At 41.8% G+C, this 17,822-nt stretch overlaps 1 protein-coding gene across 1 annotated transcript in view; it reads right to left on the reverse strand.

Annotated features, from left to right (window-relative positions):
- Positions 1–282: 282 nt before the first annotated feature.
- NTN1 (netrin 1) overlaps positions 283–17,822 on the reverse strand; it is a 440,610-nt gene continuing 423,070 nt past the window's right edge. The window contains exon 7 of the mRNA XM_069073087.1: positions 283–667. Within this exon, the coding sequence (XP_068929188.1) occupies positions 339–667 (329 nt within the window). The 3' untranslated portion in view covers positions 283–338. The remainder of the gene's footprint in view (positions 668–17,822) is intronic.

Below are 17,822 nucleotides of genomic sequence, written 5' to 3' on the forward strand. Positions count from 1 at the left end.
TATGGGGGTGCTAGCTAGGAGGGGATGCTGCCATTTGAGGTCTTCGGCTAGGCCCAACTTCCCATGGCCGCTTGCTTTGCGTTCAGTGGCGTCTGTCCCAGTAGTAGGAGGGCACTCCCAGTCCTGTCTTTCCCACCCCCTTACCTTCTCCCCAGCCCCATCCCTAGCCCCAGCCCCAGCCCCATGACAAAGTGAAATCCACCACCATCCCCATTCCAATTCTGTCTGCTCCAGGGTCTACACAAAGCAGCCGCACACTCCATTGCTCAATCAATCATTCTCTTGCATGCATTCTCTCTTTCACGCCCTCTCGGCGCTGGAGCTCAGGCTGCTCCTCACTAGGCCTTCTTACACTTCCCCTTCTTCTCCCGCTGCTGGAACTTCCGGAGACGCCGTGCCCACGTGTCCCTCCACTGGATCACCAGGCTGGTTTTATCAGCCACAATGCCATTTTGATCAGGAGAGTCCTCGTCATTTCCAAGCAGCAGGTATTTCTTCAAGGCTTTAATTTTAGGGCACTTACAGGCCACATCCCTAGAGCGGATCCACAAGCTCTGGTCTCCCCTCCGGATCCGGCTGGTGCCCTGTTTGTATACGGAGATGATGTTGACTGTGAATTTCCACCAGTCCCCAGCCTTATCAGCCTTCAAAATGTGGATCTGGACAGCTGGAAGAAACCAACATACAAATAGCATTAAGGGGCTGGGAATACCTGCAGCCAAAATGCTACCATCAAAGACAAGCAAAAGTGAACAGCCACCAGTCACGAGTTGAGGACTGGGTACAAGGGGCACTTTTAGTATTATTTGTTCTAAATGTACTTTACTGGGGGCCAAAAATCCCCACTGCCTGTGAAACTTTGGTATTTATTTTGGGATAAATCAAGTCCCAAGTGTTATAGGGGAGGTCCAATGTTTCTGGAGGATAACATCAAAGGTTAAAATTATTAAACACAAAAGGGGATTAATATTGCCTGGGGTGAATAAATACTACATCCCAAATTTGGTCCTTCACCCTCCCCATCAAACCCACACACACATACACATATACTGGGGTGGGGAGGGAGAGGCTACTATTGCCCTCTCTATGAGACAAATGATTTGGGGGATGAGGGAGGAGGGTCCAGGCAGGAGACATGTTAGCTCTTTCACTTAAGCTTTCTAGACTGGGAGAGAAGAAAGGTTCTGTATCTCCCACTTGATGTATCTGCCCTAGGGAACTTTACCTCTCAAGCAAGGACTTAGGTCCCAAAGCAGCCTCTAGCTTCCCTTTACACATTAGGGTCACAGAAATCTTCCTCAAACACTGCTTTTCACGTGTCAGCTAGGTGATACAGTGGAGAGAGCAGGACCCAGATTCAAATTCCACCTCAGACTCTTACTAGTCATGTGACCCTGGGCAAGTCACTTAATCTCTTGGCATCAGACTGGACCTGGGGCGGAGCCAAGATGGCGGAGTAGAAGCACGACCTTCCTGCGGTTCCAGCTTCCACCCTCCCCAATCCATGTAAAAAGGGGACTCTAAACAAACTTTGGAGCAGCAGAACCCACAAAATGACACAGAGAAGCTAACCTCCCGTTGAGGACAGCCCGGCAGGCCGGCAGGAATCGGCCAGCTCAGCGCTCTGGGAGCCGAGCCCAGCCCCACCGAGGCTTTAGCCCCAGGGCGGGCCTGACCAGCCGCCAGCCAGAGGGACTCCAGATCAGCAGCAGCTGTGGCCGTTTCCAGATTTATCAATACATAGATGCAAAGGACAAGGTGAGAGGCCAGTGCAGTCTGGACTTTGGGACCCAGTAAGTGGGAGTGCGTGGCTTTTACCCCCGGGGCGAGAACGAGAAACCGCTGAGACGCCTGGAATGTGATATTCCGGAGGTCAAGGGAGCTGGGATTAAAACCAAGAGTCACCTACCCAGCAAAACTGAGTATCATGTTTCAGGGGAAAATTTGGTCATTCAGTGGAATACAGGACTTTCAAGCATTCTTGCTGAAAAAACCAGAGTTGAATAGAAAATTTGACATTCAGATACAAGAAGCAAGAGAAGCATGAGAAGGTAAACAGGGAAAAGAAATCATAAGGAACTTATCAAAGTTGAACTATTTTTTTTTTAAAGCAATTGGGGTTGAGTGGCTTGCTCGGGGTTGCACGGCCAGTTGTTGTTTCTGGGTGTGGTGCTAGGTGTCTGGGCCCGGATTTGATCCAGGTCGTCCAGGCACTGGGGCCGGTGCTCTTGCTCGCTGAGCCACCTGGCCAAAGTTGAACTATTAACATTCCTACATGGAAAAACAATAATTGTAACTTATGAAACTTTTCTCAGTAGTTGAAGGGATTAGAAATATATATATGTATATATATATATATATATATATATATAGTCTTTATATGAGGGTATGCGGGCATATGAATACATATGTGAATGTGTGTATATACGTTTACAGGTATACATAGATAGAGGGCACGGGACCAATTTAACAGGAAGGGATGATACTTAAAAGGTGAAATTAAGAGGTGAGAGGAATATAATGAGAGGAGATGGGGAGAGACAGAGTGGGGCAAACTATCTCATACAGAAGAGGCAAGGGAAAATGGTTACAATGGAGGGGAAGAATAGGAAGGCAAAAGGGAATGGGTCAACCTTATTCCTATTGAATCTGGCTTGAGGAGGGAGGGAAATACACACTAAATAGGGGATCTCACCCTCTAGGAGAATAGGGGGGGAAGGGGATGTGAGGGGGGATGATGGAAGGGAGGGCAGGCTGGGGGGGAGGGAAGTTGGAAGCACCCACTTTTGAAAAGGGACAGGAACAAAGTAGAGAATAGAACAAGTGGGAGGTGGGATAGGAGGGAGGGAAATATAGTTAGTCTTTTACAATACATCTACTATGTTATTGTTTTGTGTTAGCCGCACATGTACAACCTATACTGAACTGCCTGTCTCCCCAGTGGGGATGGGTGGCAGGGGGGGAAGGGAATGAATCTGTAATTGAAAGTTTTAAAATCAAATATTCAAATATAAAAAAATTAAAAAAATAGAGAACACTGAAAAAAAAAATCTCTTGGCATCAGTTTCCCCATCTATAAAATAATAACTACACTTACCTTACAGGGTTGTTGGGAAGATCAAAGAAGATAATAATTATAATGTGCTTAACACAGTGCTTGGCACATGGTAGGTACTATATAAATGTTATTATTATGTCACTGCTCTGCCCCAAACCCTTTGAGACCTCTATCCTGTCCATTTGACATTTTTTTTTTTTTGAGGAGGGAAGGGTCAGTTCTTGTGACTTTGTGGGATTCTTATGGTGGAAATTCCCTCTACTAATGCAGATCAAGCAACTGATCCTGGTTGGGTCCTCCAGGGTCAAAAAGTACAATTCTAATCTCTTTTTCGATCAATCTTGATTAATAATACCCTTTCCTTGAGGCTCTTCATGACCATTGGCATATTCCCCTAGAGAAGGTATACAAACTGCTTTCCCTGACATTGAAGGGAGCTCCAGTTTGTGCCAAGAGTGTATACAGACAGTTTGACTCATACCAATAGTTTCCCCAGGAACAGCAGAATTTGGCTTGTATCTACAGCTGCAAAACAAGATTGAAAGAGCTTTCTGCTTCTATGTAAGCCCTCCAGTCACCAAAACACTGATCAAAGCACCTGACTGGTATAGTGAACAGGGTACTGTTCTGGGAGTCAGGAAAACCTGAGTTCAAATCCAGGCTCAGACCAGCTTGTGACCTTGGGCAAGTTATATAACTTTTCTCTGACTCACTCTCCTCATTTGTAAAAATGTAGGCAATATTATTACATTTACATTACACTATTTGTTAGCATCAAATGAGATAATATACAAAGCACTTTATAAACCTTAAATCCCTGTATGTTAGTTGTTATGAGAATTATTGCTTCTATTTTACAGGGAAACTGAAGCTCAGAAAGATGTGACATAGTGTTTGTCAGAGCTATGTGTCAGAGCTGTGATTCAAACCAGTCTCCTGACTCAAAGTTTAGTATTCTTTTTAGCATGATAACCTTATTAGCCCTAAGAACCACATATTCATTCCACAGGGCCTCAGGAAGGGTGGAGGTAGTTTAGAGATAATCTAGTCTAACCTCATTTTATAGTGAGGAGAATCTAAGACAGGCCCAGGGAGACCAATATAACCCAAGAAAAGTTAAGTAGATTGTAAAGATTGCTGTCTTTGATGAATTTAAACCACTTGACTGACATGAACTACATCCTCAGATACTGGTGAATATGTCTGCAGAACTACTATCAGGGTCATAAAAAAGACTGTGGACAACAGGAGTGACCCTCTAGGATATTAGAAGGGTAAATGTTTCAGTTCTCAAAAACAAGAAAAGGATGGAATTTCTAAACTATGGGCCATAGAGCTTTACTTTGATTCCTGGAAATTTTTTAGAAAATGTTATTAAAGAACTTTTTTTCACTCTTTTCAAATTTTATTTCTAATTTATGGAATAAAACAAGTATTTCCATAACATAGTCCGAAAAAAAAAATGGTTGCACGTGAAACTGCAAATCTACTATGCACAACTTGCTACACAACAAAATTATCTTGTAAATTTCTTTTTTTTCTTCCCTCCCCCCCAGAGATAACTTCCATTAGATCCAAATAGATGTGTATGTGTATATGTATATGTATACACACATACATAATATATACACACTTATGTATATGTAAAATTATTCCATACACCTAGTTATTAGTTATTTCTCTGGATACAGGTAGCACCTTTCTTCATATGTATGTCCTTTATAATTAATTTGGGCATTTATAATATTCAAAATAACTTATTCACTCAAAGTCATTCTTAAAATAATATTGCTGTTGTTACTGTATAGAGTGTTCTCTTGGTTCTGCTAATTTTGCTCTTCATTATTTTGTGCAAGTCCTTCCATTTTTTCTAAGATCATTGAGCTCATCATTTCTCATAGCACAGTAGTATTCCATCACAATCATATACCACAACTTGTTCAGCCATTTCCCAATTGATAGGCACACCTGAAATTTCCAGTTCTTTGCCATCACAAAGAGAGCTACTATAAACATTTTGACTATTTAATGAATGTCTAAAAAAAGCAGTTAAAGCAAAAAATTCAACATGATTTTTTCATAAAGACCAGGTCATGCCAGGCTAACCTTATTTCCTATTTTGGCAGGGTTATTAAAATACTAGAGATCAGGGATTTTAGTTAAAGCATTTGATAAAACTCTCATTAATGTTATGGGACAGATGAGGCTAGATGGTAGCACAGATTCAAAACTGACTGAATGGCTGAACTCATGTCAAGTAAGCAGGAAGTCTCCAGCCTTAGGGATCTGTGCTGGATCCTGTGTTCTTTAATATTTTTATTAGTGATCATATAGAGATGATATGTGTATGTTTATATGTGTGCATGTATCATATGTGTATGTGTAAATATATTGCACATGCATATACACACATGTATGTATATGTATATATTCAACATCCTTGTTGAATCTGCAAAAGCAGGGACAGATCCCCAGACATCTTGATAGGCTATAACATGGAGCCAAACCTAATGAGATGAAATTCAATAAGGATAAATGGCTAGGTCTTAAACTTGGATTGAAAAATTACTTCACCAGTACAAGGTAGGGGAGACACAGTCAGCAGTATTTGTCTGAAAAAGATCTGGTAATCTTAGTGGACTGAAGTTTCAATATGAGTCAGCAAATTTTCTATGGCAGTCAAAAAAGCTAACATAATCTAAGACTACATTAAAAGAGGTCTAGCTTTAAGGAATGAGGTGAAAGTCCTAACTGTCCTCTGTCCTGGTCTGAGCATATCTGGAGGACTGTGTTCAGTTTGAGGCAATACATTTTCAAAAGGACATTGCAAATCTAGGGAGCAGGTGAGGGACCTCAGTGACGTTTTCTCAGTCACGTCTGACTCTTCATGACTCCATTTGGGGTTTTCTTGACAAAGACACTGGAGTGGTTTGCATTTCTCCAGCTCATTTGACAGATGAGGAAACCAAAACAAAGAGGATAAAGTGACTTGTCCAGGGTCACGCAGCTAGGAAGTGTCTGAGGCCAAATTTGAACTCAGGAAGATGTGTCTTCCTGACTCCAGGTCCAGTACTCTATCCACTGGTTGAAGGAACTAGGTCTAAGCCTGGAGCATGATCACTGTCTCTGAGTATTTGAAAGACTGTCATGTTGAAGACGAATTAGACTTATTCTATTTTACTCCAGGAGACACCACCAGGAATATGGAACATTAAGTTGCAAAGACACAAGAGCTAGATGACCCTTTGTCAGATATTTTGCATTGTAGATTCTTTTTCAGGCATGGGCTGGTCTTAGATAGTCAGCAAGGTGGCTAAACCTACACCTAAAACTCGTTGACACTTTCAGTAACTTGTTTGAAGTCACACAGGTGAGTAAAAGCCGCAGAACTGGGATTCAAACTTCTGATTCCAAATGCAGCAAGCATTCTTTCCATGACACCATTGCCTCAGGAATTGAGAAGGAACAAAAAGGGCAAAGGGGGAAAATGAGGCAAAAGGAGGAAACAGGAGAACAGGAAGAGAGCAAAAAGGAGGAAGATCAGGCAGTGGGAGGAGGAGGAGGTGGCTGGGAGCCTGTCTAGTCTGTGCTTTCTGCAGCACAGATACCATGGGCCATCCTAGGCCCTTCTGGCTTCACCCATTACTGAGCCTGGTGTTTTTCCTTTGGACTTTCAAAGAAGCCTCTCAGCTCTCTACAGCATACATATTCTTGACTCAGCTTGAGCCTGTGGGTGGTGCTTCCTGTTGCCTGGAGCTGGCAGGAGATTCTTCAGAGTAAATTGGCTCTATGCCTAGTCCTTCATTTTCATGCGCCCATAAAACACAGGGGTTTGATCCATCACCCTCAGTCTGGAAGTGAACCCCATTGCTACTTCCTGGTTCTTCTCTACCTCACATAGTGGTTGCATGGATCAAATGAGATAACGTATATAAAATTTACAGAACTATGAGCTATAATTATTAGTTGGGGTTTTGGAAACCCCTTGTGAGGTGGAGAATGGAGGAGGATATAGCCTGTGTCCTCAAATTACAGATAGAGAAAATGAGGTTGAACCAAACCCTAAGAAAATTCAGAATTCAAAATCAAATCTCTAAATGAGGATTCAAATATTTTCAAGGTGTCTTCTTTCCCATCCCCATTTTTTTTCAGCTAAGAACATTAAAATAAGGAGTGGCAAGTGACCATATCGGTCATATACCAAATCTGTAACAAATTTGTAGTTCTAGAGCTAGACTTGAGATCTACAGAGAGGAAGGGCTGCCTTTTTTCTTGGGCTCCTACTGTCTCCCAGGTCACTGGGTCCAGTATTCCATTTGACATTAGGGGGTCTGGCCCCTGAACCTGTTTGGTCCTGGTCCTAGTCAAAGATGGGAATGGTATAGCTATGTCCAAGGGAGAAATGAAGTCTGACTCATCATCCTGGTGGTAAGAGAGATGTCTGCTTTTTTCCAAATTTTCCTTTCAGATGTTCCTGGGCATCCCGAACTTTGCACTCCATCCTGAGGGCTCCAAAGAATAGCTGCCATGGCAACCGTTTCCATGTTTTCGTCACTAAGAGACTCAACACTCAGCATGAACTCTGAGGGGGAGGAGAAAAAACTTCCAGTACAGAGAAGTGAACGAGCTCTGTTTTTGACTGTGGAGACCCAGGTCACCATGACAACTGAATGCCCCAAACCTCAGCAATGGGGAGACATAGGATGATGTCTCCCCACTGGCACCCTCAGTTTTCCTGAGCCACAGTTTCCTCAGGCCTAACTGAACCAGAATGTAGAATGAGTCACCTTCAGGAAGTTGTGTTTCCCTCAAGACCTCCTGTGCTTCCTGGCATTCCCTGGGGGGACTGAGGGTGGGGTGTTATGGGGAGAAAACATGTAACTAGCTCTTTTAGCATAGTCCTAACTGAAGGATGCAGCTGCAGGCTGGTTTAGCTTTAACTGTCACTGCTTTGGGCCATGCTTGACATTCATATGATCTAGAGTTGGAAAGGACTTATACTCTCATCTGACAGATGAGGAAACTAAGGCCCAGAGAGGGTTAAATGATTTGCCTGAGATTACACAGCTAGTAGATAGGAGCTGGAACTCAAACTCAGGTCTTCTGGTTCCAAACCCAGTGCTTGTTCCATTGAACCTTGATGGACATCTTGGGCCTCAGATTAGTTTGGAAGCTGAATTCCAAGCAGAAAACCTGTTAGTGAGCACTTAAGAATCTAAGGAAGATGTTTCAGAGGGGCATGGCCCAATAGGGAGGCATCTCCTTCTCATGCAATAAAGAGCTCAACAATTAAAGGTGGGAGGGAGGGGAGAAGTGGTTGGCTGCTACAGAACCAGTGTGGCTGTGATAGAAAAAAACATAGAGCTGGAAGTTAGGCAACTTGGGCCCTGTGTTCAGAAATATAAAAATAAAATCAATTCTTAAGGAACCTAGTGCTGCCAAAGCTCATGGCAGAAGCAACTAAATTTCTAGGCGTAACCTGTACCCATGTCATGCTCCCTTTTTCTTCTAATTATAATTTCTCTCTAGGCCTGAAAATGACAATGATTCAGGGAGAAAATGAATGGTAAATTCAGATACCCCCACTTCCCAACAAGTCTTGAGTAATACACTTTCCCAGTGGGCAAGAAAGGTATGTGATAGAAGAGACAAAGGAGAAATAACACCTGTCTAGCTCTGAGATTCCAATTTCCATATTGCTATTTGGTGAACTGGAGCCTTCCCTGCTTACTATTAGATTAGGACTTTTGCCTTTGACCTGGAAATCTATTAATTGGCAACTGTGGCTGTTGGAAACCTGCCTGAAGAGGCACCTCAAATCCTGGAGCAAGAATAAAGAGCAGAATTTAAAGAAGTCAGAGTGTGGATGTTGTCCTACCTGCTTATAGAGGACCAAAATGACATCACCATATGAGGGTCTGATCAGACTAATACGAGCTTGGAAAGCTCTACCACGGGTCAGGCACAAATAGTTCATATTGGATTGTTTGGAATGGAAATGTCTCTAAATCTGCTCATTTCGTGTTTCTTTTGAGCTACTGCTATTCTGCCTCCCTAATAGAGCATAGTGCCTTCTTTGATGTGGGCATGCCATTCTGGGTGGTCCTGTACCAGAGTCTCCCATGTTTCACAATCAATTCCAAAGTTCTTTGGAGACATCTTGAGTGACCTTGTATGGCTTCTTCTGACCTCTGTGAGCATTTGCTTCATGTGAGTTCTCTGCAAAAGAGGCTTTTAGGCAAACATACAATTTGGCATTCGAACAATGTGACTAGCCCTTCAGAGTTGTACTATCTGCAATAGAGTTTTGAATGTTTGGCAGTTTAACTCAAGAAAGGATTTCAGTGTCTGGTACCTGATCTAGGTAGGTTATTTTCAGAGTCTTCCTAAGACAATTCTAATGGAAGTGATTCAGTTTCCTGACATGGCACTGGTAGACTGTCTAGGTTTCAAAGGCATACAACAATGAGGTCAGCACAAAGACTCTGTAGACCTTCAGTTTGGTAGTCAGTCTAATAGTTCTTTTCTCTTATACTTTCCTTCACAGCCTCCCAAACACTGAGCTAACTCTAGCAATATGTGCATCAACCTCATCATCTATGTGTACATCCCTGAAAAGTACACTGACAAGGTAAGTGAACTCATCCACAGTATTTGATAATTCCACCTATAATTCCACTAGACGATGGAAAACCTCTGTTTTCTGAGTGTTCACTGTCAAGCCAAATTTGGCACAAGTGACAGAGAATTGATCCATACCCAGAGGCTACATTGAGTATATAGTCATCTACAAACAAAAAGTCACGCACCAACTTTTCCTCTGCTTTAGTCTTGGCTTGTAACCTTTTCAAGTTAAATAATTTACCATCAAGTGTGGTAGCTGATCTTGACGCCATTTTTGTCCTCATTGAAGGCATCTGACAACACTGCTGAAAACATCATGCTAAAAAGCATGGGAACAAGCACACAGCCCTGTTTCACTCCATTGGTGACTGTGAAAGCATGAGAGCATCTTTCATTATCTAGAACCCATATAAGCATGGCGTTGTGGAGCTGGCATACAATACTGATTAACTTCTCTGGGCAACCAAAGTCTGCCATGATCTTCCAGTTCTGTCAAATGGTAGGCAAAGGAAGGGAGGAAACTGTTTTCTCTCTCACAGCATTCCCTCTGATTTCCTGTTAGCATAACCCCATATATGGAGACAGAGTCTGGGTTACATACTTCACTCCAGTCCCTTTGGACAAGCTGAGATCCCATGGTTTTAGAATTCCCTAGCCATACCCAAAGAACTGGAAGGGCACCTAGGAGCAGGATGGTGGGAAATGACTAGAGACAGATGGCTAAATGTTGAGTGCTTAATCTTTTTTCTTTCATTTTCAATATATTCAAAACACTATGTAGCCATGATATGCTGAATAGTTATATGTTGTGAGTGTGTGTGTGATTACCACAGGGTGTAGTGCCCAGATACAGTATGAGGGTTCTAAAGCTATATCTTTCACCCATTTGATGCTGAATATTATTTTATATTATCACTGAGGTAAATTCCAAACCTAGAATGTGTGGGTTTAAACTTCTCAATCTGGTCTCCCCCTTCTGAAAACGTCTATAGAAAGGGGATGGAGGCAGGGAGCAGGCTTAGTGTCCCCGATCTGGTGGCCAAAAGTGATATTTTCAGTCTTTGGGGAGGCTATTCTCCCTATATGCCCCAAAAGAACTGAGATAATTACTAGCCTAGCGGCACAAGAAGAATGCTACCTGTTTGTCCAAGAAAAGTGATACCTGGTGGTCACCCCAGATCTTAGACTCCATCCTGCATATAGTGACATGCTGTCATCCTATAAGCTCAAAAAGACATGTAACTGAGCCAAGTAGAACTCCAGCCATTACTAAAGAGCAAACAGGTGTAACAGAGGGAAGAGGATACAGCATTCAGGAAGATGTAATCTCTACAGCCTCCTTTATAACACCAAAGGGCAGCAATGGGGGTGAGGGAATGACCTCTAGCTTACAAAGGGATCTGGTTATGGAAGTTCAAGAGGGCACGTGTTTTATCCACCCTGCCCTGTCTTACTTAAGAGGTCCCCTCCTTCTCACACCCCTCCAATAATTTTCTATAATCCAGAGAATGGCCAGCAGTGGCTAAAGCTAATAAATTGAATTGTAAATGTTTTAAAGTTTACAAAGGACTTTCTTCATAGAACTCCTGTGAGGAAGAGAATCTATTATCAACCCCATTTTACAAATTAAGAAACTGAGTCACAGAAAAAGTGTATTGGCTATGATTAAATGACTAATAAGTGTCTGGTCCAACATCCAAATCCAGGTTTTCTGAGCCCAAGTTAAAAAGTCAACAAGAATTTGTTAAATACCTCCAATTTGCTAGGCAGGCAAAAGCACTAGATACAAGGATAGTTTAAAAAAAAACAACATTCCTTGCTTTCAGGGAGCTCCCAGCCAAATGAGGAAGACAGCATGCCCACAAGTATATCTATGGGTTCTTTCTTGATACTACTAAGTGAAACTACTACTAGTATCTCTTTTCTTCTCAAATCTTCCCCCTCTGACCTCAGGAGAACCATTTCAGAAACTGTCAAGGGTAGTGTTAGGGACAGCCCTAGGGTGGAGCTTTGCGTGGGGGGGGGGGAGGGGGAAAGAAGAGGGGGAAATGTGATTATGTTGGAAAAAACCGTATTTCCTTCAAACTTGGCAAATCCTCTGTACATTACACATAGCATGAAGTATTAGCCCCATACTTTCTTGGGCCAAATCCCTACAGTGTACACAAAGCTGAAAATAGTCAAAATATATCTTAAAACAGATCAGTAAGATGGACCTTAACCTCCACCTGGCACTGGCTGTTTCTATAAAACCTATGTAGAGACAAACTAGGAGATGGTAGGAGTTGTCTGTATTTGGGAGCCTGTCAGGTAATAATGGGTAGCACGAGAAGGGTAGAAAGTCTGAAATAAGGAAACAATGTCCTTTCCCCCAGGATCAGTCAAACGCTGAGGCTCCAGGGATAATTTCCCATTAGTGGCCACAACTTCACTGCCAGGTAGATGGCTGCCAGAAAGTTAAGGTTATCCCTAAATAGAGGCTTGTGGTGGAATTTCCCCATCTCCCACCCACCTACCCACAACAACACAGCTTAGGGTGACATCCATCGATTAGTACTAAGCCTGGATCAGTTAGTTGAGTTAATAAGGAGTCTGCACTTGCTGCCTCTCTTAATTTGGCATTACCATTCTAACCCACCCTTAGTAAGCTCTGCAAAGAACACAAACTTTGTGATCTGAAGGTCATAAAATCACAGGATTAAGAACCAGACTTTATTCTAGCCACCTCATTTTACAAATAATGAAACTGAGGGTCAGAAAGGGATGGGACATGCCCATGAGGTCACAGAAAGTGCTTCCAGGTTCAAACCCAGGTTCTTTGACTCCAAATCTAGTCCTATTTCTATACCATATGCCAAAGCCCATCACATATATTTTATATACCTTAATATACCTCATTTTGTTCCCCAGTCTCTCTTTGGACCATTGATATCTTTCTTGTATCTCCCTAAATACATTATGTCAACTGCCCTTCATTCCCCTTAGCAAGAGTAGAATTTTGTATCTCTAAGGGTCAGATCTTGTTTATCCGATAAAAATATCAATTCATTTGGGTTATCTTTCCAGGCAGGTTGTTCTCTACAGATTCTTTTTTTAGGTCCACAAAAGGCTGGGAGACTGTTTCCTTTCCCAGCAGAACCTATTTTGACTGTCTGACTACTTAAAAAGCTTGGATAAGGCAGGAGTCACTCCCTTCTACTGAGATGAAGGACCACCAGGCCTTATCATCTGTCCTGTCAGAGCATCCTATAGATCCCTGGCACTGTCATCTAACCTACTGCCATAGTTTAAGGGTCTCTGAGCCCTGCCATGTGAACTCTTAGGACTTTCAGGACTTTCTATCCACTCTTCAACTGAAGTTTCTTTTATATGTTGTCTCTCCCAGAGACTTGTAGCAGCAAGCACCCCAAGGGTCCTCAGGGTTTGCCGCCACCACAGGTTCTTGGATCTGCTTTGATAAAGGAAAGCAACTCAAAATGGGTTAACAAGCTTACTTTAATCAGTCAGACATATATCATTTACCTTGTTCAGGAGAAAATTTCAGCACCCCGAACTTCAAAGTATACAGGCAGAATTATCAAGACAGAAACAGATCAAGTAGACAGCTTTCCAAACTGTCCAGCCATTACATCCATACCCAGTCAACATCTGGGTTTCCACATCTGGGTTTTTCAAAGCCGGGGGACTCTCAACAATGGCTTCCCAGAATTCAGATCAAATCACAGAACACTTCTCAAAGTGAGTCCCAAAACAAAGCTACACATCAGGGCTTATATAGCCTTCTCCTGGCTCAGAGAATGTAACAACCTTATTGACTCACTGGCCAATCAAGAAGTATCTACTGAAAAACAAGCCTCCCTCCCCAGGCTTCTGGTGCATTTTAGCCTAGGGGCAGGGAAGATCTTCCAAATTTGCATTCCCATTACAAGACTGGAAAAGATGTCTTCCCATTCCTTCATTAATCCATCCGTGTGTGTTCATTCATTCTGAATCCCTTTCCCCCTCCCCTTTTCTTCCATTGAACTTCCATGTCTCCTGTTAACACTATCCCCAGTTACACATGATTCCTTATAAAGGTTTCATGGATGTGTGCTGGCTGACCTCTGAGTCCATGTGCAATCCAGCATCTCTGTCTGAGAATGAAGCATCTGTAAATGTGCACATGTGTAACTATCTCATTTGAAAGGTCAAACCCAAGGACCAACTAAGATTAATGAGTTCTATCATTACTGAAGAGTCAACTCGGTGACTCTCTTAGCTATCAGGTACTGAAACAAGTACAGAAAGCACCTCAGACAATGAACATTCACCCCTTTCCCTGTAGACAAGAAAGGGAACTTATTTCTTTTAAGAAAATGCCTCCAACATTCTCCCTTAGTCTTAAAAAAAAAAAGTTGTAATCTTTGCATATTCGAAGGACACAGTCTTCCCTTATGTTGTATTACCAAACCCTATCAAACGACCCGAGTGACAGCCTCACTCATCCTTGGGGGAATCATACATCAGTTCTGTCACTGAGCATTTCTACAGTGATTTGCTGCCATTTATGAAAACCAAATCTCCTCATGTTCTGTGAGGAACCAAATACATTTGAGTACAATGGTCCCTATCATTCACCCATGGATGGATGTACTAGTAAGACTGTCTTCAGTCCTTAAGGAATCAGGCACTTTAGTTCCCATAGGATATTCAAAGACAGAGTATTGGGCAGGAAAGGGGTGATATCACAGAATTTTGGAGTTAATTAGAAGGAGACTTTGCCAGCCATCTAGTGATAAGGAAACCCATCATCTCCTGAAACAGAACATTCTACTGGAGCTTTAGTTGTGTTTTTTTCTTGACAAACCTAAATTTGTCTCTTAGTAAATTCCATCCATTCCAAAGGGTAGCTCCTGCTACCTTTTGAAGTCAGATAAAAATATCTAATCCTTCTACACGATCAATATCATATCAAGCCTTCTTTGCTCCAGATTAAATAACACCACTTACTTCAGCCAATTCTCATACTGCATGTATTTGAGGCCCTGACACTCTCCAGCTTTTCTGCATTTAGCCCTTATCCTCATCAGTGTCCTCTTCAAGATGAGACAAACTTGGAATTTCCCTAGAAGGGTTCCCAAACTGAGTTTCCTTTTCAATTGGATTTTGATCCAATTTTCCCCATATGGGCCATTACCTAGAACTGACTATTTAGATATAAGTTTTGGACTAGCCTCACTCTGGACAACAGATATTTGTAGTACATCATTTTTCTATGGAGCTGGTGATTCTCTGGAGCTATTTTTTAGATGATATACTACTTAGCATGAGATGGCTCTTCACTATATTATCTTATGTTTTCCCAGGACATCAAAATTTCATAATCAAGGTTCTGTCCACTGGCTGGAGCTACTATGTTTCCCTGATAATAAGACACTGTCTTATTATTTTTTTGGACAGAAAAACACCAGAGGGCTTATTTTCAGGGGAGGGCTTATTTTAATGAACATTGACAGCAATTTTAATAAACAGGTAAATGTGAACAAAAAAATGTACCTTTATTCAATAAGCAAATCACTGGGGAAGAACAGGATGACGCGCTCACTGCTGCAGCTCTGATTGGATGCAGCTCGGAGCGCAGTGTGCGTTTCACCTGTGGGGGGGGGAATGGTGCATACAGAGGGTACCGTAATGTAGTGTGTAGCGCAGGGGATCACCTTCACTACAGTAGCAATCTCAATAGGGCTTATTTTCGGGGGAGGGCTTATTTTAGAGGAATCTTACACAGTAAGAGGAGGGCTTATTTTTGGGATAGGTCTTATTATCGGGGAAACACGGTAGTAAAATTATATTATTCCTTTTTCCTCTCCATTCTCTTCTCATCTGAAGCCACAGAAACTCACTCTACTGATCTCTAATAATATGAAATGTAATAGGATCACTTTCAAGGGGGTGCCAGCTCTAACAGGCTCTTAAGAGTTGATTGTTAAATTTTCAGAGTAAGCATTTACACTTCAGAAATTGAAAAGTGCTACAAATCAAGACTTGATTTACTATTTTATCAAGTGTCTAGTCTCAAAGAGGAGAAAAGTTAATCATGCAAATTAAAACTTAAAAGTTTGTCACATGTACACTTTTCTTTGGAGAACCTCTTGTTAAACTTACCAGTAAACTCCTGAACACACATAAAGTCTTATAACTGGGTTAAAAGAATCTGTGGGTTTTACTAGACTTTAAAATGATATGTTGTCCAAAAAGCTAATGTTTCCAGGAATAAAGTGCTAGTCCTGCCCTGGTTAGACCACACATGAAATATTAATTTGTGTCTGGATGCCACATTTTAGGATGGACAGGCTCATGAATGTCCATGTGAGGTCAAAAAAGATGAAGAAGGACCCTGAGTCTACGTCATACTGGTTGACAGAACTAGGGATATTCAAGCTAAAGAAGATTGGAATTGGGGAGAGTGGGGAATAGGACATTAAAAATAGATGTCTTCAAGTATTTGAAGGGCTGTCACATGGAAGATTAGATTTGTTCCCTTTGGTCCCAGCGTGCAGAAACAGGAACACTAAATGCATTTTCAAAGAGACAAAGTTAGGCTTAATGTAAGAAAAACTTGTTAACAATCAGAGCTGCCCTAAAGTGGAATATGCAGCTCTGGAGGGCAGTGGGGTTTCGTGGCAACTTGTTGGACAAAGAGGAGATTCCTTTTCAGATAAAGACTGGACAAAATAGCTGTTGAGGTCCATTCTAACATTATAATTCTGTCATTCTGTTGTCTCTAATCTATGCAGTATGGCATCTCCCTTCTTCATTACCTTTGCACTGATTATACTTCACACCTAGAATGCACTCCCTACTCACCTCTGCTCATTCCTTCAAGATGCAGCTCAACTGTCCTCATTAGGTCATATGAAGGTTTTCCTGGTCCCCCTCCCCACAACTGCAAGTACCCTCCCTCCTGTATTTATTCTCTTCATATTTGCTGTATATAGAGATATATGTACTTGTTGTTAGTGTTAAATTCTTTAAAGATGGTTTCATTCTATTTGCCTAGCATATAACAGGTACTTGATAAATGTCTGTTGATTAATTGCCTGTTAGCGCTTAAAGCAGTAGATATGAGACAATAAGACCCAAGGTTCAAATCCCTATTAGTTTTGTGGGCAAACCACTTAGCTTTTGAGCTGGTTTTCCTCATTTGTAAAGTAGGGATAATACATAGCACTGACCTCATGGGGGGTTGTCAGCTCACAGCAGATGCTTAATAAGTGTTTACTGATTGATTTGGATGTGAAAAGGTATTTGAAGTGTTTTGCAAACTTGAAAGTATTTTTTAAATGTCATTAGTATTATCCTGCACTGAGTTACCAGATTAATTTTTCTAGAATTGAACTTTGTAAACATGACCCAGAAGGGTCCCTACAATTTTAAGGAGTCATCAGCATCACCAAAACTTTTCCCAAATATTTCCCATCTCTGGAAAGCCCAAGAATAAAGAGATTCAAGGAATCATCTAGTCCAATCCATATTTGGCCAGGCATCCCTTGAAAAGTGGGCATTTCACTCTCAATACCAGTTAACCTACACTTGAAGACCTCCGAATGATTCCAAACTCACTCCCTAATTTTTTAAAGAAAGTTTGTACTTCAAGGTTCCTATGCAGCTCTGGTCTCTTTTGCTTTTAAAAGCAATTTCATTTCTGATTATTCCACCCTACACACCATTCCATTAAAGAAAATAAAATGGAAGGTGGCAGGTGGTATAGAAAGCCATTCTTTAAATCAAAGGGAAAAAAGGCAAGAAAGAAAAAAAAGTTCAATCAAACTAACCAGTCTATGTAATACAGCTCCCAAATTTTTGATTCCTAAGGAAGTTTTCACTTCCAACAAGTCAAAATCTGTTTCTTGAGAACTCCTGCTCACTACGTCTAGTCCTACCCTCTGGGGCTAAACAGCACAAAAGGATCATAAAACCAGACACTGAATGGCACACAGAGAAGTCATCTGATCCATCTCTGTATTTACAGATGAAGAAACTGAGGCCCAGAGAAGCTGACTTACCCCATGCCACAATTGTTAACAAGTATCGGAGGTTGGGTAGGTCTTCCAACTCAGGGGTCAGTGTTCTTTCCATGATATCAAACTGCCCAGTTCAT

Source organism: Petaurus breviceps, unplaced genomic scaffold (assembly GCF_028583685.1).
Source record: "Petaurus breviceps papuanus isolate PSGF00001 unplaced genomic scaffold, PetGlider_PUasm1.0 90865, whole genome shotgun sequence".
Taxonomy (NCBI): Eukaryota; Metazoa; Chordata; class Mammalia; order Diprotodontia; family Petauridae; genus Petaurus; species Petaurus breviceps.